This window comes from Schistocerca cancellata, chromosome 9, assembly GCF_023864275.1.
Source record: "Schistocerca cancellata isolate TAMUIC-IGC-003103 chromosome 9, iqSchCanc2.1, whole genome shotgun sequence".
NCBI classification, from domain to species: Eukaryota; Metazoa; Arthropoda; class Insecta; order Orthoptera; family Acrididae; genus Schistocerca; species Schistocerca cancellata.
This window is the reverse complement of record NC_064634.1, coordinates 435883342-435898494: the sequence shown is the minus strand read 5'-3', so window position 1 is coordinate 435898494 and position 15153 is coordinate 435883342. Positions and strand designations below refer to the sequence as shown.

General features: G+C 42.1%; 1 protein-coding gene across 1 annotated transcript in view; it reads left to right on the top strand.

The window, feature by feature from the left end:
* LOC126100692 (protein takeout-like) overlaps positions 1–15153 on the top strand; it is a 48933-nt gene that overhangs the window by 15455 nt on the left and 18325 nt on the right. The window contains exons 2-4 of the mRNA XM_049911308.1: positions 1284–1376; positions 8872–9022; positions 12153–12289. Coding sequence (XP_049767265.1) covers positions 1284–1376; positions 8872–9022; positions 12153–12289 — 381 coding nt within the window. The remainder of the gene's footprint in view (positions 1–1283; positions 1377–8871; positions 9023–12152; positions 12290–15153) is intronic.

Here is a 15153-nt window from a genome sequence, read left to right as displayed (position 1 = left end):
CCTCTTTTACGTCATTAAACGCCTTTGGTTTATGAGTTTCTTTTAGATTAGCATAATTCACGGGCGTTCCTAATGAAAACAAATGTAATCTCTCAGTATTATGTTGTACAGCTTTTAAAAAAATTTTATATTTGGATAGCCCAATATTCCTTACTCTTATTCGCCATTAATAAGCTTCGCCAAAAGATTACCGATTATTCAGTTGTAGCCGCGCGTCATCAGCGCATGCCCGAGCGCTCTGTAGCCCAGCTGTTTCCTTTCATGCCGGCACTAAGAGACAGCAAGCGGTCACTTCCCCTGTTGTGCTATTGCATATAGACCGGAGAAATGGCAAGTGTGTTATTTGCGCGTCAGTAAGCTATTTACCTGACGCATTTAGGCCAGGTTACTTAGAGTATCCCTCCAGTTTACTGCAATCACTACTTGGTTTTTTTATGCTAGCCGCGTATTAAGTCTTAATAGTTTTTAATATATTTTCCCCTTACCAGTGGATCACTATGACATAATTTTTTTAGGCTCCATTAACCGTACTGGGTAGAAATCCATGCATCCGGCTGTTTAAGCAGTGTTTTGTTTTGACGGATAACGAATGCTGGGTTCCAAGTTCCGAGCTTAACTTTAACGTTTTAGTTATGTGAGTACGAGCATTTTAACATTCTTATGTAGAAGCATTTACAACATTAAAAAAATACTTTTAAAAATTTTAAATAGTTTTAGAAAATTATCAAGTCAGTGGATGTGTTAGGATTGTTACTCCTTCGTTAGATATTGTTTTGCAGAGGTCCAGAGTCTAAATCGTCACCAGTCATTCTGCAGACGCTGTACTCCAGCCCACCGTTTGTCCCATATGCCTGCAAGCCACTCCCGTGTCCCTTATACTAATGATTCGACCTTTCTCAAAGTTCTTATGATGGCGATAAGGTGCACACGCATATCGCCTGGACACGCGCTTTTGTTATCTCCTTCCAAAACTTCCAGTAACGCAAGTAACAGCCATCACGTACTCACATCATTCATTATCTGCAGAAACCAAATTTTTCTGTACTGAAATATTTACAATAAGCTGTTATAAAAATGAAATTTTAATGAATATAATCATAAACATGGAAATGATGGAGCACCAGTTTGGCAGCGTTCGGTCGAGGCGTTCATGGTGTACCACTTTCCACATCCATCATTGTGTGTTTTAATCAGCCATAAAGGCTCATTTTATCTCTTTTTCAGCTCCATAATTTAATTTTTTACCGCTGACAAAGTCGTAATTCGTTATCTTTTGTTTTCAGCTGCTGAAATGAAGACGTGCAAGCAGACCGATCCAAAGTACGTCCAGTGTCTCAAGATTGCGCTCCAGGACTCTGTACCGACGCTTGTGAAAGGTATGAAGTTGAATTATGGTCTCAGCTGCGACATAAACACATAGGCTTTAATAATATTGCAGTGTGACACATGAGAAGTTCCTTCAAAGTAAGAAATGCAAACAACACAGTATTAATTAGAAAGAGCACAAAATATCTCAAGTGGTGACAATACAGGCGGTCTGAAATCAGAAACAAAAACGCTGAAGAGTGCTATCAAATTATATTTTGAGAGTCATTAACCTTTCGACTGGTTTGATGCCTTCTCCATCTCTTCCTGTCGTGTTCTAATCTTTCCATTTCTATATAGCTGTACCACACAGCCTTTTTCACGCTATGTTTTGCACACTGTAGTCCGATTTGTTTTTTTTTATATTTTTTAGGATTAGCAGTCTGCTGACCGGTTTGATGCGGTCCACCACAAATTCCTCTCCTGTGCCAACCTCTTGCAACCTACAATTGTTTACTGCATGTATTCCAATCTCTGTTTCCCTCTACAGTTATTGACCTCTACAGCTCCCTCTAGTACCATGGAAGACATTAACTGATGTCTCAACATATGTCCTGTCATTCTGTCTCTTCTCCTTGTCAGTGTTTTCCACAGATTATTCGATTCTGCCCAGAAACCCCTCATTCTTTACCTTATCATTTCACCTCATTTTCAACATTCGTCTGTAGCTCCATATCCCAAATGCTTCGATTCTCTTTCCCGTTTTCGCACAGTACATGTTTCACTACCAAAAATTAAGCCTATGTTGGAAACTAGTAGACGTCTCTTGGCCAGGAAAGTCCTTTTTGTCAGTGCTAGTCTACGCTGCTTCTTTCCATGATAGGGTAACTGTTTATGGATGTTGTAGCACATATGTCATTATTTTGCCCTTCTTCTGGTAAAGGATTTGTTACCTAATCTATTCATTCCAGTACTTCTTCAAAAAATAATGTGTCAAAATAACTGTTAGCGCCCTTCTTAGTCGATCCTTTTCGGAAAGACTTAGAATTTATTCTTTTCCTTTTTTCCCACAGTGTACGACTGATTCACCTCCAGGTGAATGTTTTGAGAAACATACTTCTTATCCACATCACATTGTTTGTTACTTAAAAAGCTGGATTATGGTAGTAAAGATTCTTGACGCGTACCAGTCCATTCACGATACCTTTCTCATTTTATTTAAGTATTTTATTTATTCAACCTGGTGTGTTTAAGACCATCAGGCATCTCTTACATCGGACCAGGATTTAATACACGCAGTACCTCTTTTACATCACAGGTCCCTAAGAAATAACAGTTTTAATATGACAAATACCCGGTGAGCCAAATTAAAGCAACAAACGTAAATTTTTCAACGGTGCGTCTATTTCGGGACAAACCAATATAAACAGGTGATAGCAAAGTAGAAACAATGTAAAGAATACAGAACATAAATAACTGCAACATGCAAAACAGTAGACGAAAATGTTCTTTGTTTTTACCAACTTAACACATTTACACATACATTCCGACAGCCGGTTGATGTTCTCATTATGGGGTGTGACCACCTCTGGCTGCAATAGAGGCTTGACAACGACGGAGCATGCTGTGAATAACGCCATGAATGTCATGTTGAGGCAATAACGACCATTCACCCTGAGGAGCTGCTCGCAAGTCTTGGAAAGTGGTTGTGGATGTTGGAGTGATGCAGCCTGTCTCCCTACTGCATCCTAGACATGCTCTATGGGATTCAAATCGGGAGAGCAAGCAGACCACGCCATGCGTGCATTACCTTCCGTTTCCAAGAAAACATCAACCACTCGTGCTCTATGAGGTCGAGCATTATTGCCCATCAATACGACGACTGTGTGCACATAACCTCGCAGCAACCGTATATGAGGTTACAAGACCTCGTCAAGGTACCTGGCATCAGTTAAACCTTGCCGATTCACCCGTACAATTTCAGAATCGACATCGGTCTCTTTTCACAAGGTTTGGATTCCAAATTAGTGTTCCACATTTCCTCCAGATGCGAATGCGCCGAGAATCACTCTCCAGATTAGATAGGGACTCATTTGCGAAAAGAACATTGGCCCACCGTTCGCCTGTGCAGGTGGCATGTTGACGACTGCACTTTACACGTTCCCTTCTGTGAAGACGCATCAGAGGTACATACAGCAAGTCTCCGCCAAAAAAGGCCACTCTGCCGAAGCCTTGTGTACACCGTTTGTCTCGATACAACAGTCCAGTGGATGATGCGAGGTCAGATGTCAGTTGCTGTGCAGTGCTATAAGACCGTACCGCCGTGCCCTTACAGTCCTCTCTTTTTGATACCACACGTGGTCGGCTTTGAACTGGTCTTTGGGTACTTTCTCGGTCTCTATAAATTGTCGCCACATCCGTGAAATAACAGAACGATTCACACTAAGCCTTCGGATCCCATGAGTTGTCCTGTTTTCATTCTTCCTATGGTCCTCCACAACAGAGTCTGGTAGACGTGTTCTCTGTGTCATACTGCACTGTCGGACTGTGTATACACCGATTGTGGATGTAGGACTACCTGGCAAACACTACTCCGTTTGATAGGTGCCCTGACGTCACCATTGGCGTGGTTTTTCGCTGACGGAATGCCATCTTCTGTGCAGAGTACGATCGTACGGACATCTGTTAACATTTTGTATGATTATATTGCAAATTAGGCACAGGACGCGGATAAAGCGGTTTGTTGCTTTGGTTTTGAATACTAGTGTAGTATTAAACTGATATACTATTAACATGATACACGTGTCTGTAGTGGCAATGTGACTAAATAATACTGTCAACTAATGCGGTTAATACTAGCAGTATTTATACTACGGCTTCTGCTACCACTAATTGCTTTTACGTCATCCATTTTATCTTACTTTCTGCGTAGAACATTTCATTCAATTTTGTTACTAACATACTATTTATTCCCCACTTTAGATGTTAATCATATCACTAGTCTCGTTTTTAGCATTTTTCATCAACTTTGTCTTATACTTGTCTGTCATTAACTCATATTCTGTGTTAAGTGAATCGTCCATTCCATTACTTCGGGACTATTCGCCATGTTCTCAACCAGTTAGAAGTTTGTCTGAAAGTCCTGGAATTTTCTTTTATACTATCATATACAGTATCATATTGTCTGATCCTTTAGCTGCACACCAAACAGCAAACTGTTGCAATGAAACAGACATTTCATATTTCATTTGTAAGCTGACAGGAAAATAGTATTTTCCGTAAGAATTTTGTAACACTCATTTTAACAAAACAGAGTGCGCAAAATGTCTTGTACATAAAGTTATTTTCCAGGTCTTCAATTGTAGTTGTGTAGGTAGTGTTACCAATGGTTATAGGTTTGAAAACAATACTGCAATGTGAAGAGACTCCACATCATGATTAAGTGCTGGTAATTAGACAGCTGTTACACTGTACATCTGAATATGGCTTGCACATCTACAGCTATATACTTATTCCGCATTCCACTGTGCAGTGCGTGGTAGAGAGAACCCCGTACCTATATTAACGATTTTATATTCAACTGCATTCGCGTACTGCGTGACAGAAAAATAATTTATTTCTGAATCTGTGCTCATCTTAATCTCTCCTATATTACTCTCGTAAATTCCTGCGCGAGCTATACGTCTATATCAGGAAAACTTTCGCACAATCTTAGTCGTTTACTGATTTCCTAAAGTGATCCTACAGGGTTCGCCTAAATAACGTTCTTTTATTTCCAAACATTCTCGTTTAATACCTCTGGTACACATTAGTATGACCTAATCCAGCGTGTTAAAATCCCTGAAGGGCGCCCCTGAGTTCGCTTGATGTCTGCTGTCACCCCTACTTCAGAAAACCTCCAAACACTACGTGTGACCGAGATGAGGTAATGTTGAGGCGGTGAAGTCCTCTGGCGAGGACGATGATTCAGAACCCATATGGCTATCCGTGACTCCCCTAAATCGCTTGAGGCAGCTGCCGGTATGATTCCTTAGAAAGTGCACCGCACAGTTTCCATCTCTGTACGTCGACAATCCGGGCAACGGCCTTGCCGCAGTGGCTACACCGGTTCCCGTGAGATCACCGAAGTTAAGTGCTGTCTGGCGTGGTCGGCACTCGGATGGGTGCCATTTTTTCGGGGTGCACTCAGCCTCGTGATGCCAACTGAGGAGCTACTCGACCGAACAGTAGCGGCTTCGGTCACAGAAAACCATCATAACAACCGGGAGAGCGGTGTGCTGACCCCACGCCCCTACTATCCGCATCCTCCATGAGGATGACACGGCGGTCGGATGGTCCCGGTAGGCCACGAGTGGCCTGAAGACGGAGTTTGTACGTCAACAATCCGAGTTGCGAGTGCAGAATTCCTCGTCTGTTCCGACATCCCGATTTCCCTTTACTCTCTACGACGCTTGTAATCAGCAGATAAAGTAGTTCAGAAATCCAGGACGCCCTGTTCCATTTACACAACCTGCAGAAGGAGATGTCTTTCTGCTGGGTGCCAGAGCACATGGGTAGTAAGGGGAAGGAAAGGGTGGACGTAGCAGCCAAGGAGGCATGTCGCGATCCTCAGTTAGATCAGTGTGCCATCCCTCCACATGTCAACGCCTCGCCGTCGAGGAACAAAGACATGCGTCAATGGGAAGAAGACCACAGTCCTACGACACTTGACTTCTTGCTCCGGTGAGAGGACCCTCCCACGTGTGGTGCTTGTGGCGTACGGTTTACGGTACACCACATTTTAGCAGACAGTGTTTTGTATTCATACAAGACGATAGCAGCTCATTTATCAACTGATTTTTCCATTCATTTTAAATGACAATGATATGTCTTTCCAAAATTTGTACGACGTGCCCCCTGTTTCCTGAAAATTTAGGTTGACGTTTGTAATGTCTTATCAGGGTGGCTGGCTTACCCGTAACAAAATCAGGAAAAAGTGAACACTTATAGGACCACTTTATTGTCCGTCTGTCGACGGTTAAGACCATTTTTCTCAGGAATGTGTAAACGTATAAAATTGATAAGGCCTCCAATCTCTTGGCAGTGTAAGGAATTCAAACTTCTAAGTCAATGAAACCAAAAGATACGGCCATATATGTCACAATAAGTGATAATCGCAAAATCAGTGAAGAAAACATATAGGGTACTCGCCGTTGATCTAGACTCATGAAATTTGGCAAGAAGCAAGAGCCGGCCGCGGTGGTCTAGCGGTTCTGGCGCTGCAGTCCGGAACCGCGGGACTACTACGGTCGCAGGTTCGAATCCTGCCTCGGGCATGGGTGTGTGTGATGTCCTTAGGTTAGTTAGGTTTAAGTAGTTCTAAGTTCTAGGGGACTTATGACCTAAGATGTCCCATAGTGCTCAGAGCCATTTGAACCATTTTTTTGCAAGAAGCATGATTTCAGTCAAGTAAAGGAAGAAATCGGAAAATTGTCAAATTTTAATTATATCAAATAAAAAAAATATCTTTTGGCATTACAAAGTTGCGTTACATTCGTAACCTGTAAAAAACCTCTGCAAATAGTGTACGGATTTTGATCTAGTTTCTAGTAATATGTAGAGTGATTCATGAGGAAGGTTTGTGTATACAATTTGCAAATATTTCGTGCTATTTGGCTGAGCTACTATGAAATTAAGTATCATACATGTGAGGAAACGATACCTTTGTCATGTAACGGTGATGGGCATCAGGCTGCTCAACTGCTGCACCGACAGTCTATGCCTACGAAATATACAGAATCTGTAATATTTCAAAGCAAGGTAATACTGGTAACTCCTACAGGACCGCTCTTCCATTGTTTGGGATAAGGTCTAATATCCCTTAAAATATCCATTGCAGCGTTCCAAAGAACAACTGGACATTTATATAACAACAATGGCCCTATGGCCAATTCTACCGTTTTCTTTTCTGGAGACTTCAGTCAAATCTTACCAGTAATTTCAACAGGAACGAGAACAGACGAAGTCAATCCATCTGAAATTGCGATTTAACATAGCATGTTAATATAACTCCAAAATTAATGAAATAAATGAAAAATTACATTGGCGAATGTGAATGTACACGAAAAATTAAACCTAAAATTAAAGCATTGTCGAAAGTCATGGAATTCCTGTGACCGGTATCATGCCTGTATGGACACTGACAATAGGCAGACATCTGTGTTGGTTCATCATGGAGCAGAGACTGGTTAAGTAATTGTAAATGTCAATGAAGTTCACCTACAGCCGTGTAGCTTAAGATGTTATTTAATTTTATTTTGAAGGTACCAGTTTCAGCATTTCACTACGCCAACTTGGAGAGATGCGTATACATATGGGGCCTGAAGCTAGCATAGTGAAATGCTGAAACTGGTGGCCTTCCAAATAAAATAAAATAACGTCTTAAGTTACACAACTTTTAGTGAATTTTATTGATATTGATGGGCAAATATCGTCCAAATTCCTGATTCCCTGGTTGGATGGACTGTCTATGTATATAATTAAGTTTTTACAGAAACCTCGGGTGCACGAGCCCTATTCGCACATATCTCGATGTTCTCCGTAAGTGATCAGCCAACTACAAATTCATTCAATCTACTTTATTTTTCCTCTTGTTTTACTTAGACTGAGTTAACAATTGTGGACCATCTGAATAATTTCAATGCAATCTTTCATGATGTGAGCTAGACAGACTATGCGGGCGATCATGTGTGAGTTTTCTTTACCCGATCTTCCTCGCTTTAACCACACTACTTTCTGCTAATTTCGTATGATTGTTAACAACCTCATCTTCGAAGGCCCCTAGCCGACAACAATCCCGTCCCCCTTCCATACACACACACACACACACACACACACACACACACACAATACTACTATTTGGTCTTCGTCTAACGACCTCGTTAAACCCTAATGTTCCTTCGTTACTTTTATACTCTCTGACTACATTCTAGAATTGGTCGCTCTTGTATACCATTTCCTTTCGAAAAGAACTGCATTTTCCCAGAAACGTTTCAAAAAATCCTCCGTAATACTACAATTTGCTTCTTGTCTAACAATCTCGTTAAACCCTAACGTACCTTCCTTACTTTTAGACTCTTTGGCCACATCCTACAAATGGTCGCTCTTGTATACCATTTCCTTTGGAAAACAACTAGATTTTCCCATAAATATTTCAAAAATCTTGCTTAATAACGACGTAGGACGGCTTAACGTAAAACACATGTTAGCCGCTGATGTTGTAATTGGATACTATCGGGTGCTTTCTCTTTCCTATAGACCTTGTCTTGCCTCTATCCACATTTAAAGCGAGATGCCATTGATTACAACTAGAGGAATTTTGTTCAAAGCTTTCTGCACTTCCTTCTGCTTGTCGAACAACGATACATTCTTGTAGGCGGCAGCATCAACGCCGAACAATCTGATAGTGCTGCTGCCCATATCTGACAAATTATTTATGTATATTCCCAGAATTATAGTTCCTGTTACGCACCTATAAGAGACGGCGCTGCAGCTGCACAGGAAACCTGACGTCGCCGTTATGCGCAGGTGTTCGCAGTCTCGGCACGCAGCCTATCGACCCGCTCAAGATTGTGGCGCTCAGCATCGCCGAGGAGAAGAACAAGCCGGTCGCAGTCAACCTCGACTTCTCTGACGTCACCATCTCCGGCGTAGGCAGCTCCGTCATTGACGCCGTTGAGTGAGTACTCACGACGAAAAATCACTGCACAGGGTGAACGGGACGATGACGATTGCTATACTGAGAAAGGAAGCGCTGGCGTTCTTCATCAACGATTTCGTCCGAATATGGTATGTGCAGGGTCTGGCGAGAAATGGAAGTGACAGACGTACGAGCTCCACACGACCAAGTGTTTAGATAAAGTTGCATTTTTGGCGCGGGTCGACCGACTCGTGAACCGTTTACATTCTAGGCTGCGGCTGGTGCAGCGGGCAAAGTACATATTGGTAATCTGAAGGTTGTGGGGTCGACTATCTATGAGGGAGGTCGTTTTTAAAAATTTCTACATTAATTGCATTGAAAATAAACCGAAATAATGGTATACATATTGCATTTATTAAAATTTTCAGATACTGCATCAAAAAGAAACGGAGAGGAAAATTTGGATTGCAAACAAATTTTCGAGAAAGGATTCTATTTATAGCGTCCACGAAGCTTCTTCCTAATAACTTTTCAAGACAGAATTGTAATTAAAGTGTACGTGACACTGTATTCCATTAGCTGCGCTTTATCCTACGAGTAGCCCTCGGCAACTAAAGCAACCATGCGGTAAATAGTTTTATCGTTATGTAAAGAAATTGAGCAAAAAGCTTCGAAACACCTCTCATCTCAACAAGAGAGAAAAAGTACATCAAAATAATTCCGTTGTATCTACATCAGCAGCTATCCTAGTCCATTATCGGCGAAACGATGCGTTACGTGTGGTATATTACCAAAGTGTGTAATGAGAGAGAATCTGTTATGAATTTAAACCAAGTTTATTTTTCTAAAGAAACTTTAAAAACGACAATGTAATTTTAAAAATGCGGCGTTTACGATGTGTGTAGAGAAAATTACTGCTTCCCCTATTTCTACGATCAATATCACCCAACACATGTAAGACATCAAACGTAAAATTATTATGGTTCAAATGGCTCTGAGCACTATGGGACTTAACTTCTAAGGTCATCAGTCCCCTAGAACTTAGAACTACTTAAACCTAACTAACCTAAGGACATCACACACATCCATTCCCGAGGCAGGATTCGAACCTGCGACCGTAGCGGCCGCGCGGTTCCAGACTGTAGCGCCTTTAACCGCTTGGCCACCACGGCCGGCTTAAAATTATTAAATTATACCTAAATTTACATCCGAAGTTCTCGTGTTCAGCTGAAATACCGTCCCGGAAATGTATTTCCAGTCATAAATTTACGTTTACCTTTTCTTTTCGTTCCTTTTACGAAAAGATTAATAGATATAATATACTTAGCATTGCATGGATTCACTGACGGTGTAAGTAACGTTAAAAACTGAAAATAGAAGAAATTTCCGCATGAGAACTCGACTCCACAACTTTCGGATTACCCTCCTGCACTCTTCTCGCTATGCCAAGCGCAGTCTGGAAGCTATACTAACACAAATGGCTCATGCCTCGCCCGACCCATGCGAAAGACTCTAGTTTTTCTAAACACTCGCCCATCTGGATCTTGCATTTCTGTAACTTTCATTTCTGGACAAGATCTGCGTATAGCATAAATTTGGACGAAATCGGCGGTGACGAGTAGGCGCGGTGTTCTTCTGAGTGGCCGGCCAGGGTGGCCGAGCGGTTCTAGGCGCTTCAGTCTGAAACCGCTACGGTCGCAGGTTCGAATCCTGCCTCGGGCATGGATGTGTGTGATGTCCTTAGGTTAGTTAAGTTTAAGTAGTTCTATGTTCTAGGGAACTGATGACCTCAGAAGTTAAGTCCTATAGTGCTCAGAGCCATATGAACCATTTCTTCTGAGTTACACAGTAAATAAACGAATTTATCTACTCGCTGCAGTTCATGCCAAAATACTGAGTGGTTATAATGAAAGGGTTGGTGTTCCGAGTACTGCAGTGTCGGCTGTATACATTCGACGGCACCAAAACATCGCAGGTCTGTTCATTAGTCCGGTGCGCTCGCGCAATAGTCTGGAAAAATAATAGTTCCACTTTCTGCCACCAGGTGGAAATATGGCGCTGTAAGCAGTCAGAATGTGAAATGTTTTCTGTTTTGACGTTAGTATGCTGCTTGTCACTGGGCAAGATGTGTTAATTTATTTCGTGAACCCACTATTGGTGTTAAAGGGATAAGAAGGTTAAAGTTTTCTGTAGTAATCCCAGTGGCTTTTGAGAAGGAAGACTGTGCACTGCTGGTAAAGTTGTTTCATCAGAACGACAACAATAACAGTCTGCATTGTGGGAATATTGCCACAGAAATAGCTGCGAAGAGGCCCATGTCAATAAATGGGCTAATGAATATGATCAAGAAATTGGAAGAAACAGTTTAATTGGGTCGTGCAGCAGGGAGAGGCAGATGTCCCATTCTCTTGGTAATTGTTGATGGAGTTGCTATAGCTGTAGCCAACCGTGCAGAACATGCACCAAATTCTGCAGCAAGTGCTCGAGCTGCACCATGGGAACCATCTTTCCCCTGGTCAACAGTTTAAAAGATTTTTGAGTTGCATTTTACAGTGGTATGTCTACACTATTTAGAATGTGCACCCAATAAAGCCAGAAGACAGGCTACAACGTCGTGAATTTGCTCTTCGTTTTTTGGCATGCATGGAAATTGATGACATGTGGCTGGGAAATATTCCTTGGATGGATGAGGCACAATTTCTTCTGCACGGTGCAGTGAATGCACAGAACTGTCGCATATCGGTTTCTATTCCGCAACATGTTGTGCGGAACTTTCACTGCACGCAGCTTATGTGACTGTGTGATGAGATTTCACAAGCCCGTTGATTCTCAGTCCGTTTTTCTTCGAGGAGGTGACACCTCACGGACCCGTTAGGTATACAGTAACATCTACACGTGATGAAGATCTCCTTGTGCAACACGTGATTCTGGCTTGCGGATTACTGACATAGATATAGATGTAATGGTTAAGTTTTCGTCTTCCCCTTCACTGACACCGGAAGTCAACAGTCACGTATACAACCAATATGCAATGATATGATTAACATTGATCTTGTTGTGGCGGTTTCATACTGAGTCTCTGAGTTGAAAATCCATGTTCTGACTGTGCAGTACTGTCGCTGTGTTTGTTTGTGTGTCAGTGACGTCATGCGGTACGACATGTTCGCAGGATGACGCCCGGCAGCTACGACATCAAGATAATCGCGCACGCTGCCTCCCCTGTCACAATGAACGGCAACTACAAACTGGAGGGGAAGGTGCTCGCGCTGCCCATCCAGGGGATGGGCGACTGCAACATCACCATCTGTAAGTATCCATCACCAAAGCGTGACTAGCCTGCAGCTGTAACACATCACACTCATGAAAGGTCCGTTGAGTAATAGGTGTGTTGATAAAATAACGGGAAATTTTCTTTTATGGTAAGAATTCCGCTTATTCGTGTACATTAGTCATATCCCATCCAAAACGGTCACCATCAGAGGTTACACGCTTATGCCAACGCCTTTTCCTGTCCCAGAAACGTATACGAAACTCCATCTTCGGGATAATTTTTCATGTTTTAATCTCATCTATGCTTATAAAATGGCGGATCTTTTTATTTATTTTTGTCAACAGAAAAGAGTCAAATGGGGCCATGTCTGGCGAATATGGGGGCTGGGCCATCATTATATTATTACTTTTGCCCAAAAATTGATGAACAAGAAATATGAGCAGTTGCATTATCATTGTGCAAAAGCCATCAACTGTTTCGCCACAAATCCAAGCTTCTTTTTTTTCGGAATCCTTCATGCAAAAGGCGTTGCCCTTGTAAGTAGTACTCGTTGTGAATCGTTCGACTTTGTGGCAATAACTCACGGTGTACTTGGCGTCAAATTCGAAGAACACGGCGAGCGTAATCTTAATATTGGAGCGCACTTGTCCAACTTTTTACGGTCTTGTCAGTCCATAATGCTTCCTCTGGAACGACTGAGTCTTTGTTTGACGTCATATCAGTAAAGTCATGATTCATAACCTGCTGTGACACGTTTCAGAAATTCTGCATCGTTCTTAATATGAGCTAGAGACTCCTAGCAACTTGCATTCGGCGCTGTTTTTCATCGAAACCCAACGATTTTGGAACAAATTTTGCTTCACAGGTTTTAGTTACATATTCCCGACATATTCTCGGTGGAAGGGGGCTCTATACAACACTGAAAAATTATATGCTTTAGCCTACAGTCGTAGTTTATTTATTTTTCCTACTGGCTACCGGTTTCTGTACACAATATCACCCCATGACAAAAAAGGTCGATTACATACCTAGAATTGCAGCTTTGGAGCAATTTACAACAATATCATCCTCTATGTCAGCAAACGTTTCGTATATTATACCGAACAATAAAATGTATAGGTAGCCTTTGACAACAGACACGCAGTTGCTTCGCTCGCTTCCCAAGTACGAGGTGCATTCAAGTTCTAAGGCCTCCGCTTTTTTTCTTCTAATTAACTACTCACCCGAAATCGATGAAACTGGCGTTACTTCTCGACGTAATCGCCCTGCAGACGTACACATTTTTCACAACGCTGACGGCGAAGGCTTTTTTAGGAGTCTGTTTTGACCACTGGAAAATCGCTGAGGCAATAGCAGCACGGCTGGTGAATGTGCGGCCACGTAGAGTGTCTTTCATTGTTGGAAAAAGCCAAAAGTCACTTCACTAGGAGCCAGGTCAGGTGAGTAGGGAGCATGAGGAATCACTTCAAAGTTGTTATCACGAAGAAACTGTTGCGTAACGTTAGCTCGATGTGCGGGTGCGTTGTCTTGGTGAAACAGCACACTCGCAGCCCTTCCCGGACGTTTTTGTTGCAGTGCAGGAAGGAATTTGTTCTTCAAAACATTTTCGTAGGATGCACCTGTTACCGTAGTGCTCTTTGGAACGCAATGGCTAAGGGTTACGCCCTCGCTGTCCCAGAACATGGACATCATCATTTTTGTGCTTCCATTGAGCTGACTGGCGCTTTGTTTCTGGATTGAAAAATGGCATCCACGTCTCATCCATTGTCACAACCGACGAAAAGAAAGTCCCATTCATGCTGTCTCTGCATGTCAACATTGCTTGGCAACATGCCACACAGGCAGCTATGTGGTCGTCCGTCAGCATTCGTGGCACCCACCTGGATGACACTTTTCGCATTTTCAGGTCGTCATGCAGGATTGTGTGCACAGAACCCACAGAAATGCCAACTCTGGAGGCGATCTGTTCAACAGTCATTCGGCGATCCCCCAAAAGAATTCTCTCCACTTTCTCGATCATGTCGTCAGACCAGCTTGTGCGAGCCCGAGGTTGTTTCGGTTTGTTGTCACACGATGTTCTGCCTTCATTAAACTGTCGCACCCACGAACGCACTTTCGACACATCCATAACTCCATCACCACATGTCTCCTTCAACTGTCGAATTTCAATTGGTTTCACACCACGCAAATTCAGAAAACGAATGATTGCACGCTGTTCAAGTAAGGAAAACGTCGCCATTTTAAGTATTTAAAACAGTTCTCATTCTCGCCGCTGGCGGTAAAATTCCATCTGCCGTACGGTGCTGCCATCTCTGTGACGTATTGACAATGAACGCAGCCTTATTTTAAAACAATGCGCATGTTTCTATCTCTTTCCAGTCCGGAGAAAAAAAATCAGAGGCCTTAGAACTTGAATACACCTCTTAGGACTGTCAAATACTAAAGGAAAATGTCACTGTTGAGCTTTAAATACTTGTAGATGTAAATTGCAGCTAGCTGTGATACAAGTGCCGTCTTTGTACAGAGTTATTTTATTTTCATTTTTTAAAAATGTTTTCACCTTCAAAAAATAAATAAAAATAAAAATAAACTCCCTTCACTCTTATCATTGATGGCCGCAATTTACATCTATTTAAAGCTCAACAGTGACCTTTTCTTTTAGTATTTGACACTCCTGCTTGGGAAAGCCGCGAACGACTACGTGGCGGTTATATGAGACAACCTATACATATTGTGGTTCAGTATGTACCCCACGTTTGCTGTCATAGAGCTTGATATTTCTGTAAATTGCTCTTTTGCTGATCTAACTATGTAATCAAATTTTCTGATCATAGATGGGCAGTAGGCAAAATAAATAAGGTGTAATTACAGACAAAAACATATAGTCTTTTGCAATATC